Source organism: Nannospalax galili, unplaced genomic scaffold (genome assembly GCF_000622305.1).
Source record: "Nannospalax galili isolate Female #2095 unplaced genomic scaffold, S.galili_v1.0 scaffold28, whole genome shotgun sequence".
Lineage (NCBI taxonomy): Eukaryota > Metazoa > Chordata > Mammalia > Rodentia > Spalacidae > Nannospalax > Nannospalax galili.
This window is the reverse complement of record NW_008359594.1, coordinates 1,009,891-1,029,461: the sequence shown is the minus strand read 5'-3', so window position 1 is coordinate 1,029,461 and position 19,571 is coordinate 1,009,891. Positions and strand designations below refer to the sequence as shown.

The 19,571-nt window shown below is 49.4% G+C and overlaps 1 protein-coding gene across 2 annotated transcripts in view; it reads right to left on the bottom strand.

Annotated features, from left to right (window-relative positions):
• Window positions 1-19,571, bottom strand: part of Rasgrf1 (Ras protein specific guanine nucleotide releasing factor 1) — a 123,769-nt gene that overhangs the window by 22,341 nt on the left and 81,857 nt on the right. For both annotated transcript variants that reach the window (XM_017795673.1, XM_017795674.1), the window contains exons 16-24: window positions 19,510-19,571; window positions 16,792-16,917; window positions 14,795-14,965; window positions 14,122-14,283; window positions 13,758-13,864; window positions 13,205-13,317; window positions 10,750-10,810; window positions 7,008-7,111; window positions 5,493-5,577 (exon numbers count right to left, since the gene is read on the bottom strand). In XM_017795673.1, coding sequence (XP_017651162.1) covers window positions 5,493-5,577; window positions 7,008-7,111; window positions 10,750-10,810; window positions 13,205-13,317; window positions 13,758-13,864; window positions 14,122-14,283; window positions 14,795-14,965; window positions 16,792-16,917; window positions 19,510-19,571 — 991 coding nt within the window. The remainder of the gene's footprint in view (window positions 1-5,492; window positions 5,578-7,007; window positions 7,112-10,749; window positions 10,811-13,204; window positions 13,318-13,757; window positions 13,865-14,121; window positions 14,284-14,794; window positions 14,966-16,791; window positions 16,918-19,509) is intronic.

Sequence of the window (19,571 nt, the reverse complement as noted above, 5' to 3'; positions counted from 1 at the left end):
AAAAGAAAAATGAGGAAGAACCCAATAGAGGGATGCTTTTGGAAGCCCTTGTCAAGAAACTCCAATGAAACTCTCATATGAACATGTGAAAATTTCCCTGTTCTGACTTTTTTCTAGTTCCCTGTCTAGAACTTGTAATGCTAATCACTCTTGCCTTTACTTCTCCTTCACATCTTCCATTCATGATTCAAGGACTTTCTTCTCCCCTTAGAGACAAAAGTGATGCAATTTGGCAGTCTTTTAGATAGACCCACTGAAGGGGTACTCCAGTTGCCTCACCCTGTGTCCCTGTTCAGCATGGAAGAAGCCAGAGCGGTCTGCGTCCCTATTCCCTATTGGAAATTTGGGTAACCCCTTCAGAGGATGGCGTGATATGAATAGGAGGTAGGAATTGACTAGGCAGTTAGGGAAAAAAGACCAGTTTCATGGCTAAAAGTCAAAATGTCCTTGGGCCTGTTAGCAACACATTATGTTCCAAGGCCAAAAATGTCAAAAGTATTTGGGAGCTTGTATCTAATCCTTAAAAGATTTTAGGGTTACCTCTTCAGAGGGGGGAATGTTGGAGGGGAGGGAGTGGGCATGGATTTGATCAAAACATCTTATATGCATGTATGAAATTCTCAATAAAGTTTTTGTAAAAATTAAAAATAATAAAAAGATACAATGACAAAATTTTTTTTTTTTTTTTGAGACAGGGTCTCCCTATAGACCTTGCTGGCTTAGAACTATGTAGACTAGGCTGGCCTCAATCTCAGAGAGATTCACCTGCCTCTGCCTCCCCAGTGCTTGGGATTAAAGGTGTGTACCATTATGCTTGAGTAAACATGAGTTTGATCTTTGTTCATGGTGGCCAATGACAAAGATTTTACCTTCAAAATAACAATAGAGATTTGTAAATTACCTTGGAATTTAAATTCAAGAGAACCATGCAGGAAGTTACACGAGAGAGGTTACCAAAGAAGGTTACCAAAGGCAGTAAAAGGTGTGACTAACAGGGAAGGAGATCACATCACCAAATGGTAATGTAGCATTATGTTCTCAAAACTAATTCATGAGTTTAATGTAATCCAGTTAAACATCCAACAGAAATTGCTCTGAAACTTGACAAAGTGATTCTAAAGCCCAGCTCTGGGGAATTTTCCCATCATGTACCCTTCAGGGACTGGACACCCATTTTGTAGCATCACAGTCTCACATGTGCAGTAGACCAGGCCTCCATATACTCCTCTACCCAGCCAACAATCACATTGACATGGACAAATCAGATGTGGGTGAGAACTTGGAGTGGCCAATGGAGTGGAAACTGGTGCCCAAACATCAGAGAATTAGAACTGCAGGGAGCTGGGGTGCCAGAAACATCGACCTCACTGTACCTTACTTTGCAACTTCCTGTGAACCTGTACTTCAAAATAAAAAGTAAGCAAACTATGATGATGATGGTGATGATGATGATGTGTGTGTGTGACAATAAAACTAACTTCTTCCTGTACCAATCAAAAATGAATTAAAAAAATTTTAAGTTGGGCCGGGTGTGGTAGCTCACACCTTTAATCCCAGCATTCAGGAGGCAGAAGCAGGCGGATCTCTGTGAGATTGAGGTTAGCCTAGTCTACACGGTGAGTTCCAGACCAGCTGTGGCTAAAGGAGACCCTCTCTCAAAAAGAAAAATAAAATTGTTTTTAATTTAAAGGCATTAAAGGGACAATTAGAAGTAACTAAAAATGACTGTGCTTTACTACTAAGAACCTTCTCAAAAACAGTTTCTAAAGGATGGATGTCAAGAAGATGCAATGCCCAATTTTAATCAAAAAAATTTTTTTTGTGTATTTGTGTGTGTGTGTGTGTGTGTGTGTGTGTGTGTCCCAATGATGGTTATATAGAGGTCAGGGAACATCTGTGGGAGTCCGTTCTCTCCTTCCACTATGTGGATCCCAGCATTGAACTCAGGCCCTCAGCCTTGGCAGCAAGACCCTTTACCCACTGAGCAATCTTACCACCTAAGAAGCTGAATTTTTGTATGTACTTATGGAAAACTACTTAGGAGCATCAGGAGGGATAACAGCAAGTAACGGACGGATTTGATTTCCTAAAAGAAGTTGAACTAGTTAAAATATTTCCTTTCAGAAAACACTGGAATAAAAAACTGCTTTATGTAAGCTATTCTATTTTTAAAAAAAGGAACAGGTCAGTGAAATCTTCCAAGGAAGAGATAAACAGAGTGAATTCTTGCTAATTTATTCTATAAAGCTATCATTATGTTGATACCAACATCAGAGATGGGCAACACGAGAAAGGAAAATTACATAGCACGGCCACATTGGGTTTGAACCTGAGACACAAGATATTTATTTATTTATTTATTTATTTTTGAGACAGGGTCTCCCTGTAGCCACAGCTGGCTTGGAACTCTCTATGTAGACCAGGGTGGCCTGCATGTCACAGAGATCTGCCTGCCTCTGCCTCCTAAGTGCTGGGATTAAAGGTGTGTGTCAGCATGTCTGGCAAGGATCTTCAAATACTAGAAAAAAAACTACAATTCATTTACCATATCAATAAATCAAAGGAGAAAAAAAAAGCCATAAGACCATCTCAATAGTTGCAGAAGAAACTTTGGTTAAAAGTCAGTATTCATGCATGGTTAAAAAAACTGGCATATAAGAAATAGAAAGGAATTGTTCTGTGTTTCCCATACAGAGGAAGAAAAAGCTTTCCCTGTAAAGACAAGAACAAGGCACGCTGTCTCCATGCCATTCTACATCGTCCTAGAGACAGCTGGGACAAGGATGGGGCAAGCACAGAAGTGTGAGCAGCTCTTTCAACTTGTATTCTGTGCCCCACGCTGGCCTGACCCTCAATCTGGCCCTAGTACAGAGACTCTAGCCAGTGCTGGTCAACAGACAGAGACATTAGAAACCAAATGGCTAGAAAATAGCAAGTTGTACCACATCAGGGATTGAGACAGCACCTGCCACAGAGGCACACATTCTGTCCCCAGCAGTATGATGGGTGTGAACAGAGATACCAAGTGCTGGCTGGTCACAAGAGCAGCCTCCAGAGGACTGCATAGGGCCTTTCTGCTGTGTCACATGGGTGGTGCCATTTAACCTTTTCCACCCTCAGTTTCTTCCTTTGTGGAGCTGGTGTCATGGGTTAAATGAGATGATGACTATGAAGCCCTTACCACAGTGCCTGCCACCAGGTAAGTCAAGAATACTCATTCTCCTCTTGTGTACTTACTCGATCTTGGGCACACAGTGAGGCAAGGGAGGTCCAGGGCAATGTGCAAGTGTGCATTAGGTGAGGTCAGACTCAGGCTTGCTTCCCAAGGCCTTGTTGGGTCTTTTACTCTCTGTTCCCTGGGAGACCACATGGTCTCTGTGCTCCTGCTTTTATGGGGGAATACCCGTGCCAGGACCAGAAGGTTCTAGAGGTCCACTCCCTTATGTTGCAATTGTGGGCCTTCCTAGTTTCTTCCTGGCTGACAGGGCCCTTTTGGATGATATGTTTGTCAGGACCCATCCTTGCTGTGGTTGATGCATGGGATGGTGGCCAGGTGGTCAGGCCAAGTGGAATCATGTGTCCCCACCTCTGACTATAGAAGGCTTCTTTACTTGTGCTGATTGAACTCAGAGGAATGAAGACACTGAGTTCAAGTGCCTTCAGCGCTATCGCCAGGCTCGGGGAGAATGGACCCTGTGGATGCAGGCATTGGAGCTTGAGCACATGTGGAAGTTGCTGGAAAAGATTTTTTTTAGTAACATCCAGCCCAGGGTCTTGCACATGCTAGATAAATGCTCTAGCACTGAGCTATGTCCACCCCCTCCATTTTTTTTTTCTTTTTTTTGAGACAGCATCTCGCTATGTAGCCCTGGTTGGATTGGAACTTGCTATGTAGATTGGGCTGGCCTTGAACTCACAAAGATCTGCCTCTGCCTCTCAGGGGCTGGGATTAAAGGTGCACATCACCATACCCAGCTTCCCCTTGTTTTTTTGAGACAGGATTTTGCTATACTGTAGTCCTGGCTAGTCTTGAACTTATGATCCTCCTGCCTCAGCCTCCTGAGTGCTGGGATTACAGGTGTATACACTGGCTCAATCTCCCTCTTTCACACAGCTATCTACTATTGTGCAGCAATGGAAGGCACATGCTGCCACATGCCAATCAGGAGACCCTTCCAGAGCTTTGGCTTCTCAGACTCTCAAATGTGAGAGAAGCCCCCATCTCTCAGGGCTGGTACAACTTTAAATGGGATTTCTATGCACACAAAGCATAGTGTTAAGCAGTTATGGGAAAGATTAGAGGCTACTTTTATTAAAGAACTTTGCAAGTGCTCCCCATAGCCATGAATCTTCCTCAGAAGACTCTGAGGTCTGTTGGGTCCACAGTTCTAAGAGAAGAGATCCTGGGCGTGCGTGCCTGCGTTTGTGAAATGCACCAGCCTGAACTTAGTGCCTATTCAGTCAGCTGAGGCCCTTTCTGCTGCATACATGGGGCCACTTTCCTGGTTTGGTGTTTGGTCCCCTATTGACTGCTCTCCCCAGGAAAGCCATTGGTGGAGGGAGTTCTGGGAGGAGGATCCTGGAGGAGCCAGATACAGGGCAGTCTGGATCTTGTCTAGGGATGCTCTCAACCCCTTTGCTCAAACCAGCCTTGTTTCCAGCAGCTCTGGGGCCTCCATATTCTCCATTGCTACTTTCTATGGACCATCTTACTTATCATGAAAGGCAAGGGGGTGGCTAGGATACTATGTCATCATTTCTGAGGTAGTTGAAACTGCTGGGTCTGAAGAGATGACTCAGCAGTTAAGAGCACTGGCTGTTCTTGCAGAGGACCCAGGTTCGATTCCAGCACCCACAAGGTGGCTTACAACTATCCCTAACTCCAGTTCCAGGGAATCCAGTGCCCTCTTCTGTCTAACTTAGCAGGCATTGCACAATTTGGGTGCACTTACACACATGCAGGCAATACACTCACACACATAAAATAATAAAATATTTTAAAAAAGAAACTGCTAGACAACATTTTGGGGAGTCCAGAAGGGTCTGGGTAATGTACATATCAGAGGGAAGCTGTCTGCCACTTTCCAGACTCATTTTAATGCAGAGACAAGGATAAAAAATGGTTTCTGTCCTTTGTTTTGAAGCCTTCCTTCCTGTTCATCCTTTCTGCTGCTGGCTGGCCATGATCCCTGCTCTGAGGGGACTCCTGGTGGTAATCACACATCTAAGGAGGCTCCTTAGGAGTCACTGATGGCCAAGTGGCTCTGGATGGCTGTCCCAGTTGATCTTCACATACACCTTCCATGATTACTTGTTTAACAGATGAAGAAACTGAGACTGAGGAGAAGCAAGCTAGCCTTCAGTCACAGGGCAGCAGTACTGCGGAGGGTCTGGTCCCTGCTGGGTGTTTGGCCTGCCCTCCATTCAGCCCCTTGGTGGCCCTGCCGAAAAGAAACCTGGCAGAAAGGCGCTGCCCACACGCTTGTACTCACGTCATTGAAGTGCTTTGTGGTCTTCATGATGTAAGGGGTCCTTTCGTTTTTCTCTACCTTCATCCAGCCCTGTCCGAAGAACTCCCTGAAGGAGAAGGGGGAGCCCAGGGCAGACAAGATTAGCTCTGCCTTGCTCATTTGGTACTGGATCACTTCTTTGCTTTTTGACGTAGTCATTTCTGGGAGTGGGGGGCAGCCCTTTGCAGAGGCCTGGAGAGGAAGGAACCCTGAGCGCGAACCTAGCTCTGTGCTGTGCTGTATCACTGAGAAGGTTTCAGGCAAGCCTTTTGTGTCTCAGGCCCTTACCTTCTTTATCTGTAACATGGGAATAGCAGAAACACTTTCCTCATAGGGCCATCATGAGGGTGAGGAGAAATAAGGTACGAGAAGGCAGATCATCAGCTGCGTAGTGGGCAGGCACATCAGGTTTTACTATGGATCCTGTTTTTGTACTTTAGTCACTGGTCTGTAGAAGAGATGTCATGGAAGGCCACAAAAAGGGTTCCATAGAAGAGCTTGTACCTAGCATGCATGGGTTCAATTCCCAGCATAACACAAGAAAGGGGACACAAAAGAGGGCCAGATAAAAGGACAAAGGAATAGAAGAACCTGCAAATCAGTCCAGCAGTGTGTTCTGGTACAGGGGACCTCATGGAAAGCCACAGACTGCCAAGGCTCCTGACTGGACAAAGTGGTCATGAAAGGAGCCTGGGCAGAGGCCCACAGGCTGATGTGGCCAGGGGAAGTGACATCTGTGAACAATCATCCTGCTTCCACATCCTGGGATGTGCTGGTTTCCAGGCCAACCCTGCCAACGGGAGGGCTGCACTCATGCTCACGGGGCTCTAAGCATGCCAGCTCCCCCATGGAAGGCAGACCAAAACCCCTGGTGATGTTGGGAAACTTTTATAGAACAATTGTTGGAAATTCAGAGGAAAATGTACTTGGGAGAATGTTTAGTTCAGCTTTAGAGATAAAACTGAAACCGAAAATTACCCCAGCTTAATAATACACTGTTAGGGAACACTGCACACATTAATAGTGTTTATAAAGGCTGTGATGCTTGTTAGATGAAGAGAGAGGGACACAAAATTATGGAGGTTTAATTATAGTGAATACCAGGGTGACTATCAACAGGCCAGGGCGGGACAGACAGTAGCAGGCCTCAGGCATCATCCAAGTTCAGAGCCAGTCCCAGAGTATACTCCTAGAGGTATATGTACACACACACATGTATGCACACACACCCACACTCTCCTGCCTCTGTACCTACAGAAACATAGACTCTCTGTACCTCCAGAAAGGAATTCTGAAATAGAGATATTTCCAGAAAAGTGTGTATTGGGGTGGGGGAAGGGCTATGTGCAGGCACATGCATAGGTGATAGGTAAAGAGAGAGCAGGAAAGGAATCCATGCATTTTCTTTGCAAGCCATGGAGAGTCCACACAGCTAGAGTCAGGGATGTGCTGAGGAGGGAGGAGGAGGGAGAGGGGTGGGCACCTGTACCCACTTACTCATAAGGAATCTTCTTGAACACCAGGTGGTCCAGCAGGGTCAGCTGCTCTGCAATCTCCAGGGCTGAGTGGTTTTCAAAGGGTTCAGCCTTCATGCCCTCTGCCTAAGGGAACAAGGTCGGGAGTCAGGCCCATGAAGGAATACATACCTCTGGGCTTCTGGTTCTTTTCTGAGATCTCTGCTCCATTCTGGAGGGTGGGTGGGGTAAGGAGGGAGCTGTACTCCACTGCTTGTTGCACTGTGTGTGTGTGTGTGTCCGTGTCCGTCCATGCTTCCAGAAGATTCTCCTTTGAGTAGTCCACTATTTATCTTGTAGGAGGCTACAACTACCCACATAGGAAGGAAGCTAATGTCTGCCCAAACTGCTTAGTTAGAAACAGGCTGGTTAGGGCCTGAGCTCAGAAATCTGACTCCAGCTGGCATGGGTCACTCCCTTTGGGATCTGTCTGGCCCTAGGCAGGTTCAACACCATTTCTCTTTGAAACTCATTAACAGGTGTTGGCTCCCAGGTATGATTAGCTCCTGAGGCAGTGCTCCAGTCTGGTGAGCAGAAGGCAGACATCTGGCTCAGTCCTCGTGTTCTTGGCTTATGGGGATCACTTGTGGATATTACCTTTAGAAGTATCTGCCACCTGGGCCTCCTTGACCAGGGAACATCCTTAGTGAAACATTGACCAGGGACAGGGGTGCCCATGGCAGGGTTTAGATGAAAGTTGACGTGGGGAGGCTGATGAAAGTCCTTACAGAAGGTCTGTTAGATTTGGGAGTAGGGAAGGGGAGGGGAAGGGAAGAAGGGAAAGGGACAGCTGTGTGGGCCTTGGGAGGAGCCTGTGTCCACTGAGGGATGAGCCAGAAAAAAAGGGTCCTTTGTGCCCTTGAGGGTTGCTGGGTCATACAGGATGAAAGAAGTGGCCATGTAGCAGAATGGCCCTGCCAACTGCTCATGACTTCTGTTTTCTTATATTTACCTCACTCCGTCCAGAAGTTCCAGCAGCTGGCTGAGTGCCCAAGCCACCCATCTCCACGGATCAAAAGGAAGTGGGGTCCACCCATGCCCAGGGAACATGCTATTCTTTGAGGCTAAGTGTTTGCCCCGCTCCCATTTCTTCTGCAAATTGTGAGGTCTGTATTGCCAGGCCCTTGTCAGACACTGGAGACATGAAGATCTGTAAACAGAGCCCTAGTTTCGGGGAGCTCAGGCTCAGGGTGTTCACTATGCTGGTGGAGCAAGAACAGTGTGGAGCAATAGCCTCTAGGTGTGGTAGCAGACCATCATGGGTATTTCCTGGCAGAGTCACCAGGGCAGGGAACAGAGCCCAGACACAAGAGTGTGGGTGTGGGGAACATGAGGCTCTTGCAGAGGACACGTTCTTAGGCAGAGGGGATGTGGGTGCAAGGGGCTCTGAGTGGCTGGGCTGCACACGACAAGGCCCCTGTAGCAGCCGTTCTCCTGTGTGCTTTCTCAGTAAATGAATGACTATAGCTGGGCAGCTCAGTCACAGGTGGTACTGAGGGTCTTGTGCATGTGTTTTGGCTGTGTCCAGGATGGCAGAGCTGTCAGGACCAAAGGGAATCTGGGTGATCAGGCTGGAGTATGGCCCAGTGACCCAGTGGCTCTAGGCCAGGGGGTATGCTGGGAGAGAGGGGCTGGTGGCCTTCTGCTCACTTTTGGTGGGGCCCAGGAAAGAGGGTGACTCTGTAAGTAGAAGTCAGAGATGACAACTTCTGTTACTGTCCATAAGGATTTGTGTGGCAAACAGCCTCTTTCCTTCCTGCTGAGGCCACTGGCCTCCCCTATACTGAACCTGCCCTCCATAAGTTCTGGGGACACTGTCAGGACTGGAGATGAGTGGAGATGGGGCTCAGTGGCCCTTTGTTCGGGAGGAGACCCAGGCTATTCACACAGGAAAAGGGCACTTGTACTCAAGAGGGTAAACACTCCAGCCAGGCTCCTGTTGGTAAACAGGAACACAGGGCATTCTTTCCACTGGAGAGGTCACAGGGAGGGCTATTCTAGCATCCTGACCCCAAGTGGTATCTGGTGCTATGACCTTCCCTGCCATGGCGGCTACATGGGTTCTAGGCTGTCCAACAGCACTACTTTTGGGACAGGATGTGGGCAGGGTGCTGTGGTCCATGGGTGGCTCTACCTGAATCTGGGGTGGTGATGAGAGGGGAGAGGAGTCAGTGCTTGAGTCCCAAGTCTTCACACTGGCTACTGCTAACACACCAGAGGTCACTAGCCAGCCTGGAGTTAAGTCAGCAAGGCACCAAATCCTGGGGAAGTCAGAGTGAGTCTGTCTTGAGCATCTCCGACCACTATAATTCAGAGGCCAGGAACCTTGGAGTGGCTTGAAAAGGCATTCTGGATGCTTTAGCCAACTACGCATCAGAACATGAGGCCATCATTCCCTTATGGCATGTGGAATGCCATCCTTACCTCATGTTCTTTAAAGGTGAGCACAGCACTCCCCTGGGGTCCTGTCATTTCTGGGTAGGCTTGGTGAGTACATCCTGACTCCTCAGAATGAGGCCACATAGTGCAGGGAGTGAATTTAGCTCTGGGGTCAGCTGGACCTGAGTGCGAACAGTTTGCCTCACTACCACATCCCACATGCAACCTTGAGTGGGTAGTTTAGGCTCTCTGTGCCTTGGCTGACTCATTGGAAGATGGGGTAACAATGCAATCTTGAACCTCACAAGAGTTTTCAAGAGTTTAATGTGATCTGGCACACAGGCAGCCATCTTTCTCAGAAGTATGACAGACAGACAGAAGGGAGGGATAAGGTGGGGTGGTGACGAGGGACAGAGGACTAAGAAAAGGGAAGTGGTGGTGTTACAAGTTAAGTTTTGTTCCCTTTTTTTGTTTTTGGTCTTTTTGAGACAGGGTTTCCCTGTAGCCCCAGCTGGCCTAGAACTCACTATGTAGACCAGGCTGGCCTCACAGAGTGCCTCCCGAATGCTGGGATTAAAGGTTTGTGCCACCACACCCGGCTAAGTTTTGTTTCTTAATAAAGGGACAATTCCTAGCATTTGGTACTTGTCTAGAGTCTTTGCCTATGTAATGAATTTATGATGAGGCCAGCAGGGTGGGCTCTAATCCAATATACCTGGTGTCCTTTTAAGAAGGGAAACATGGGGGCTGGAGAGATAGCTCAGTGGTTAAGAGCATTGACTGCTCTTGCAGAGGACCTGGGTTCGATTCCCAGCACCCACATGGCTGTCCTTAACTCCAGTTCCAGGGGAATCCGAAGCCCTCTTCTGACCTCTGCAGCACTGCACAACACAGGTGCACTCACATACATGCAGGCAACACACTCATACACATAAAATAAAAAAAATAAAATATTTAAAAAAGAGAAGGGAAACGTGGACATGGTGGACACAGACATAGACAAAGCAGGATGATAATGTGGGGACACAAGCAGAAGTGGCCCCAGGCCCATGGAGGAAGGGTTGGAGTGGTACAGGTAGGAGCTGAGGGGTGCACACGGTCACCAGCAGCTGGGAGAGGCAAGTGAGGGTCCTTCTGTAGAGCTCTGGTGGGAAGCACGGCCCTGTAGATACCTTCACTCCAGACTTCCAGCTGCCAGGGCTGGGATACAAAACACTTCCTGGTTTGTCACATTTAGTTAATGAAGCCTCAGGAAATGGGTGCAGGTGATGCCTATGCTTCATCAGGGGGTCATGGAGTCAGGAGAGCAGGGAGGACACTGCTTGGTGAGGTGTGGGCCTGCTCACCATCTGAGTGATCTCTTCCAGTGTAATCTGGTTGTCACCTGGGTCCTCCTGGGTCAGAGTCCTAGGGAGAGGAAGGCAGGTAAGCTACAGGGCACCTTTCTGGTAGTCCCTCCCTAGCTGTCTCCCAGGTCTCCTGACCCTTGCTTACCCCCTTTCCTGGAGGCCCTATCTCTCTCTGCTTCCAACTTACTTCTGATGGTTCTGACTCTCCTGGCTGGGTGGTCTCCTTCTGGAGCTCCCTGAGCCTCTGGGCATCCAATGAACTGTTGCTTATGTGCCTGGTCCAGGAAAGACCCGGGCAGGGGCTTTTGAGGTCAGAGCTGGGCCTGTAGCAGGTGCTTCTATGTACATATGGAATGAAAGGATGCACATAGTAAAGCAGTGCCAGGCTTGGAGGACCAGAGTGGACAGGAGATGCTTCCATATGGGATCCCTCTCAGGCTTGGTATGATAAAGAGGATACAAAGGGAAGGTGACACAGCAGGATGGAGGCCCATAGGTCCAAGGTAGGACTGTGTCCAGTGAGAAGTGAGAGAAAATGTAACAGAGCTAAGTAGAGTGGGCCCTGAGCATTAGTGGAAAGTGAGGGTGGACCCCCACCCTGAAAATTAGGTCCAAGGGCCTTTGCTTGGGACTCATGGGCATGATCTGTGACTACTGGGGGGCACAGGAGTGGGGCTCTCGGGGAAAGATTGAGAACCAGGCCTGGAGAAGCAGTGAGAGGTCTTTGCAGCCTGGCTGGAGGGAGTGGCATTCTGCCTAGGGATCAGCCCTGGAAGAATATGCTAGTGCAGGAATTAGGCCTGCGATAAGTCGCTTTCCTGAGGGCCCACAGCAAGAGCATGGTGGGTCTGCAATTCAGACCAGGGCTTTACTTCAGGCCTGCTCTTTCACTGCATTCAGAAGAAACATCCAGAACAAGCTGTCAAACCCCAAGGGGGGTCAATCCATGTGATCAGCAGCTCAACACACTCTGATGGGCTTCCCATGGAGGGAGACTTCAAGGGCTTGGAGCTGCCTGTGTGCATGAGTCAATCTCTTTCTCTCTCTCTCTCTCTCTCTCTCCCCCCCCCCCAACCCCATAAATGTGTAAGAAGAATACCAAGGATGAGAGAGGCTTGAAGGGCCTCTTAGGACTGTAAACATGGGGGGAGTGATGGGGTCTGTACATGGGATCTTGCGATAGGTAAGTGGCTGGCTGGAGGAGGCAGGAGAAGCAGGAAATGCCTAAGCTGGACTTGGTAGAAAGTCTGGGGCAGAAGCAATGACAGGGCATAGAGGTGGGTAGCTGGGAGTGAGGAGGAGAGGCCTGTATGCTTCTTCCTAGGCTTGACTGGAGAAGCCAGCCTGAGTGGAAGGATGAGATCAGTACAGTGGCTGGTGGGCCTGGGCCTGGGCCTGGTATCTCCTGAGCAGAAGCCACACGTACCATGTCATCTGAGCCTGCATTCCCCCTTGAAGGCAAAATTGTTCACCCATTTTATAGAGGAGAAAATAAGGTCTGGTTAAGCGCCTTGCTCTGGTCAACAGTGTGTTACTGACTGAGGCAGCTCAGATGTCTGGGCCTTGGCCTCTGCCAGGAGAGGCAAGCTGGGAACAGGGACAGCATAGGTATGGGGACAAACAATTTAGCTGAGTTCAATACAATAGACGTTTCTTAAGCAACCATGAACAGGGTTTCACCAGCACTGTTCAATAGAACTCTCTACAATGAGGGGCTGGGCTGTTTAATATAGAGCCTCTAGCTCACTGAAGCTCTAGGGACTGAAGACAGTTGAATTGGCAATTTTATTGTATTATATTTTAGTTCACTAAGATTTAAATAGCTGTATGTAGCTAGTGCCTACCACACTTAACAGCACAGGTTAGAGAGGCATTAGCAGCCGTGGACATACATGGAGAAGTGGTACAACTCTCTCTCTGTCTCTGTCTCTGTCTCTCTCTGTCTCTCTGTCTCTGTCTCTTTCTCTCTCTCTCTCTCTCTCTTCCAGGGGCTCATGTAGTACAGGCTAGTCTATGCTGGCCTTACTATGCAGCCAGAGAGGACCCTGAACATCTCACCCTTCTCCCTCCACCTCCCAAGTGCTGAAATTACAGCCCAAGTACTGGGATTACAGACATACACCACCATACCTTGTTTATGTGATTCTGGGGATTGAACACAGGTTAGGCAAATCCTCTATCAACTGAGCTACATTCCCAGTCTTGCCCAAGATTACGGTCTAGTGAAGGGTGGGAAGATGGGAGGGATGTGTACATAAAGTACCTACTTTGAGCCTAGCGGGGTCCACAGCTCTTAGGGCCTATGTCTACCCTGACACACTTCCTGCTCAGGCTGTCCTGCCTAAGAGGGACCCTCCCCACATCTCTGGTCTCAGGCTGGCCACTTTGGAGGCAGAGGGCAGGACCCTGTCCCAGTAGGTCACCTTGAGCAGGGGAACCATGCTGCCCTTACCTGATGATGTTGGCTGCTGCCTTCCGTTCCTGTGTTAGGAGCTCTGGGTCATGCACGACTTCCTCCAGGAAGCTGATCATCTTGGATTTGAGCTTCTTATTGGTTTCAAAGTCCTGTGGGAAGAGGAAGGGTGACTCTGGCTACAGATGCCAGGCTTCCCTGACCCAGGATGGAGGATGTAGTTTCTACTTCTGACCATGGTGGCTGCCCTGCCTTCCTGTCTTCTCACTACTTCCTGGCAGGCCACAAGTGGGGCTTCAAGCCTGTTGGGCACAGGGCACTGGGACAAGACCAAAGACCGTCCCTCAGCTGCCATGCCTCTAGGTCAGAGAGGCCCAAGTCTACCTGTACCCCAGCTGCAGACAGGTGGCCAAATAGAGGCCTCTTGTCTTCCTGACTGTTCTTGTTTCCCTCCTAGGGGATCTGAACAGGCCTTTCTGGGGATACTGGGGTCTCCTCCCTTCTGCTGCCCCATCGTCGTTTACTGACCACAGCCACTCTGGAAGTAGGTTTTCCCTGGAGCAGCGTCCCATCAGGGTCGGCTCCCACACACCTGCGAGTGCTTGGAGACCCAGTGGCGGAGTACATTCAGTACACGGTTGGTGGCAGCTCTTCGGATCACAAATTCCTTGTCCCCATTCCTCTGGTCAGGGGGAAACCCTGGTGTTGCGAGTGTTAGAAGGGAGAGAAAGGTAAGAGGCAGATCTTGCTTAGCAGACCTGGTTCATCCACGGCTCCTCCTCACAGCTGTGGGAAGGAAGCACTTAACAGGGCTCAGATCCATATGAGAGGCCATGAAGCCTCTGGTTTGTCAATATCCAGCCTCTGCTACACCACTCCATCTGGAAGATTCAGGAAGCCTCCCCCAACAGGACTACACAGGCCACCCAAAACCAGAGCTCCCCAGGCCCTCTAACCTTTGCTGTGGTACCGCTGCTGTGGAAGTGGGTGGTGGGAGGGTGGGTGCCCAGGGCTCTCTCGGTTGACAGTCTTGGCTGTGAGTAGAATTTGGCCAAGGAGCAAAGGGGGCTGGGTGGGGAGAAGGGGACTCCAGGACGGCAGGACAGCACTGGCAGGGCCTGCAGGAAGAGTGGGGGGCGGAGTGGTAGCAGCAGTTCAAAGTGGATTGAAGGGTGGGCAAGTCTGTGTGTGGGGTTGTGGGGAGGGAGGGGCAGCTGGAGCTAAAGTCACAGGCTAGGGGGTGACAAGCAGCATAGCTAAGTCGATCCTATTGGTGATGGGAACTGTGAGGGGAGGGTGAAGAGCAGGCTGTGTCCTAGACACACAGTGGCCCTGATTGCAGATCTGGCTTTGCAGTGCAAAGGGAAGGGACTCCATCTCAGCCTCCATGACAGGAAGGGTCAACAGGGCAAATAATAGAAAGCAGGTGAAGCTTTGTGTCCAGTGAGCAAGGGGAGCTTGGGGAAGCAGGGAGTACTCCAGGGGCACTGTAGCAGGACCCACCAAACAATCTGTAGCACACATCAGACATGATGAAGGGCAGGTTCCGGGCCCGTGGCTGTCACCACTGTCACAGGACCAGGGAGAGGATGACCAGGGGAGAACCCATAAACAGAGACGCCCACATACCTGGGGTGGCCAAGGACATCCTGCGATACTTCTCCTTGTTTGGGGTGCCCTCGTTGGCTCCCGCAGTTGCTATGGCAAAGGCAGAGGCAGCTGAGAGGGCACTGCGGTTACTGTCCAGTTCACGACATGAGGTCTTTACAACTCCATTGTTGTAGGAAAAGAGTGGGAATTCTGTGGAGAGGAGAGAGCTGACCCTCAGCCATTCCTCAATCCCTTGAGACTGGCAGATACCAGGTAGCTGGAGGACAGCCCAGCTTCGAGAGTGACAGCTCTGCCTTCAAGCTCAGGGCTAGTGAGGGTTCAATGGGGCAGTGTGGGGGCTCTGTTCCCATGTAAGGGTCATGCCACAGTGTCCTTTGAGCTGCCCCAGGGCAGGAAGGCCCAGCCACCCTCTTGCTGCATAGAAGGCTGGCCCAGCCCTGTCGTTTCTCAGTCCTGCTGGGTCCAGGCCTGTTTGAGGACAGCACCATGAGCTATCTTGTTCTTTCAGTGTACTGGGAGCTGACACACAGCCTACCCAAAGTCTGATGTTCACAATTTGTACTGATGAATGCAGTGGGACCAGGACAGCACTGCACTTAGGGTCCTTCCACTTGGGCTGAGATTCTTCCCACCCCTCACTGGCTATGTGACTATGGGTAAGTTATTTCAACTCTCAGAGCCTCAGCAATCTCCTTTGGATAATAGGGATATTTCCAAAGGTGGGTATGAAGATTAATGGAGATAACAGAAGAAAGTACAAGAAGCTATAGAAACTCCATGGAACACCACTGCTGGTAATGACTGCCAGTAGTCATGGAGTCAACTTCAGAAACCTTTAGCTTCATCTTATAAGAGCCTGTAAAACAACTCGTACTTTGTCAGGACAAAGCAGCAGTCCCTGAGCTGCGAGGGGCAAGCGCCGTATTTTAAAGACTTTAAGCTTAGTGCTCTCTCCCTCCCTTCCTTCTCTGAGATAGTCTCTCTCTTCCCTTTCTCTGAGACAGTGTGTCTCCCTCTGTGGTGCAGACAGGCTCTCATTAAGTTGCTCAGGCTGCCTCAAACTCACCCTGTAGCTCAGGCTGACTTGGAGCTTCCCCTCCTTCTGTCTTAGCCTCTCACGTGCTGGGATTACAGGCATGCACGATCACACTCAGGCCTCAAAGCTTATTTTTGAAAAATGGTACTTCTGAGCTCCAGTGCTGTGTGTCTGAGAAGCCAGTCTGGGCTACAGGATGCCCAGGTGGTTTCTCTGACTCCAGGTGACATGGTTTCTTGCCAGGCTTGGAGAGCAATGACGTTGGGATTCAGGCTGTCCCAAGCAGGTGGAGCCGGAGTTTGGGGATGGTAGTGTGAAGTAGGAAGACTTTTTGGGTAGGTAAGGCTCCCTGAGCTGTCTCCCTCCCAGAGCTTTCCTGAGGGTACAGTGATGCTTTATGGGGGATCAGAAACCAGATGGGCTGCTCAAAGACCCTTCAGGGTTGTAAGTTTGATATGTGGGTGGGTGATACCACTGTCTTTGGGAGTCTTTTTTCCTGGTGGTACTGGGAATGAAACACAGAACCTCAAATATCCTTGACGAGAACTCAACCACTCAACCACTGAGCCCTGCCCCCAGCCCTGTTTTCCCTTATTTGAAAGGTAAGAATAACCTAGCTTCTCTACAAGCCTGTTGAGAAGGTAAAAGGGCCTGTCACATAGCCTGACATATGAGGTCCCAGGAAATATTTCTGACTTAAGTTCTCCAATGTGAGAGCCCCAGGTGCTGGGCCACTGGCTGTGCAGTGCAGTTTTGTCTGAAGTTGGGGGAACTTCAGTTGAAGATCAGGACTTAACCAGCCAGTGTCTCAGCACCTACACTCCTCTCACCCCTGGGGATTATGAAACAGAATAGTCTCTGCCCCCAAGAGTGAGTCATAGAAAATAAGGGATGACAGGGATGTGCCTCCCTTTGGTCTGACCTGCTGCCCTCTCCCTTCCTGGGAATCCACCTACAGCTTTGCACTGGTGAGTGGTACCTGAAGAGTTTTTGCTTTTGACTGATTTTGGTGTAGTTGGAGATTTTGTTGGTGAGGTCTCAGTGTCGCCATCATCACTCTGGTTCTGATCCGCATCAGACTCTTGTCTCATGGAGACTTCAGAGCCTGGGGAAAAAGAAGAAAGGAAGGGAGAGAGGGAAGGAGGGAGGGAGGGAGGAAGGAAGGGAGGAAGAAAGAAAGGAAGGAAGGAAGGAAGGAAGGAAGGAAGGAAGGAAGGAAGGAAGGGTGGATGGAAGGGCGGACGGAAGGAAGATGGGCACTCTTCAATTATTCATTGAATGGAAAGTTCATGTCTATAATTTATCAAAGCAAAAAGAAGTTACAAGCCCTCATATCCTGGATGAAGAATGTTCAGCAGTTTACTTGTCACAGGTTTTATCAGAACCTTTTCTGTGCTCATGGATGGGGTGGATTGTCAAAATGGCTTTTGATTAACCAGGATGCTCCGAACCTTAACAGTCACATTCTTTGCTAGAATGCAGATTGGGAAGCCTGGGGATACAGCCCAGTGGTAGACAACTTGCCTGGCCTAGCATGCTTAAGGCCCTGGGTCCAATCCCCGGGTGGAGCGGGGAGGTGTCAAAAAGATGCAGATTGTGTTTAGCTGTGCTATTGTGGAGCAGAGCAGGGAAGTCCCAGTCCCAGCATCCCTGCCCCCTTTCCTTACCCCTCCCTCCCTCCCTGTCTTCCTTTGTTAATTAAATAATAATTTGGGGTTGGGGACTTAGCTCAGTGGTAGAGCACTTGCCTAGCAAGCGCAAGGCCCTGGGTTCGGTCCTCAGCTCTGAAAAATAAAAAAATTTGTGCGCACATGTTTTGTGTGTGCATGTGCTTGCCATGTGTATGGATGGAGGTCAGAGGATAACTTTTGGGAGTCAGTTCTCTTCTACCCTGTGGTTCCCAGTGACTGAACTCAGGCTGTCTGGCTTGCAGGCAAGTGCTCCACTTGCTAAGTTGTCTCAATGGCCCCTTTCTGTTTTGAGACAGGGTCTCATGCACCCCAGACTGGTCTTGAATTTTCTTCATGGCCTTGAACTTCTGATCCTCCTACCTGTATCACAGGTCCCAGTTTTATGTGATGTTAGGGATTGAACCCAGGACTTCATGCGTGCTAGGCAAGCACTCTACCAACTGAGCTACAACCCCAGCTAACAAGCTTCTGGTGATGCTTATATGGCTGGAGTCACAGGTGGTTGTTAACCACCATGTGGGTACTGGGAACCAAACCCAGATTCTCTGCAAGAGTAGTCAATACTCTTAATTGGTGAGCCATCTCTCCAGCCCTCCACTTACGTTTTTGAAACAGGGTGTGTCACTGAACCTGAGCTCACCAATTTGGCTAGGCTGACTGGCCAGTGAGGTCCAGGGCTCCCCTGGTCTCTGCCTTCTAAGCACTGAGATTACAGGTGTGCATCTTTGAGCCTAGCTTTATTCGTAGGTGCTGGTGATTGAACTCAGGTCCTCATGCTTCCTTGGCAAGCACTTTAACAACTGAGTCATCTTCCAAGCACCTTGGTAAAAAGTTCTCAACCACTCTAGGCCTCAGTTTCTCCAACTACATGCTGAGTGCACTTCCGCCTACTTGAAAACCCATCAGAAGCCACAGGTTTTCTCTTTAGAAGACACACCCATCCAGCATACAGAAGCACACAGTTAGACAGGTCTGGGGGTTCCTGGGTCATTCATCAAGCAGAACCATGGTTCCAAGTGTCTTAGGAAGACTGCCTCAGGCTGCATTTCACAAGATTATATTGGGGGCTCAATGCAGTGTTGCACTGGATGTAATTCTATGCCTGTCTAAGGATCCCTTACATTATACACTCTGGCAAGCTGTTACTTTGGTTAGTAACTTTCAGCTGAGCAAGTCACACACATCACCTGTTTGTTACAGTGCATGCCGTAGCTAACATCTCTTGGTGGAGAGTTTCTAGTCGTGCCCTCTTTTCAAAGTCCTCTTCTTCAAAGCCTGGGGTTTCTGAGCAGCCCAGGAGTGTGTGTGCACGTGCGTGTGTACATGCACATTAAGCAAGACTATATTGGTGGTTCCCAGGATATGACCTGATCTGACCTAATACAAAACCAAACAGGACCCTTATAGAATGGTCAGGAAAGGCTGAAGATAAGGAGGTAACAGTTGCCCTAGCAACATTTCTGGTCACTGCCACCACTGTCAGTGTTTAGGTGTGTGAGCTCCATCTAGGCTGTTCCCAGAATACACAATGCCTTCCTCATGCCTCAACCTTTTACACGCCATTATTTTTGTCTGGCATGTTCTCCCTTCCTGTTGGTGAACATCTGGATCTAATGGGTCCTCCAGGATGCTTCTTTGACTCTCTGGATGGTGTCCCCAGCCTGTCCTCTGTGTTTCTCCAGCACCTTTCAAACATAACATGTGTCAGGTAACAGATGCAGTGTTCAGTGTCTGGTCCCTAAGTCAGACTTTGAATCCTTAGGGCTGGAGGCAGTGGGATGAGCTGAACACAGGGATGCAGGATGCCACAGTGGTAAGGACAGGGAAGGCATAACTACTGAGGACTGGAGCTGAGACTCATCTAAAGTGTGGTGATACCCTTGGAGCGTCTGCTGGCCTCCTTTGGCAGCCTGGGCACCCCCATGCTGCAACTGAGGACTTGCAGGCTGGCCAAGCCAAGCCTCACTGTGTGTTAATGGGGTGGCTTTGCCCTCACATTCACTTACTCTGCTTGCTGAGGGCTGAAGGCTCCTCAGGCTTCTCCAGGGTTGGGGTTGGGGTTGGGGTC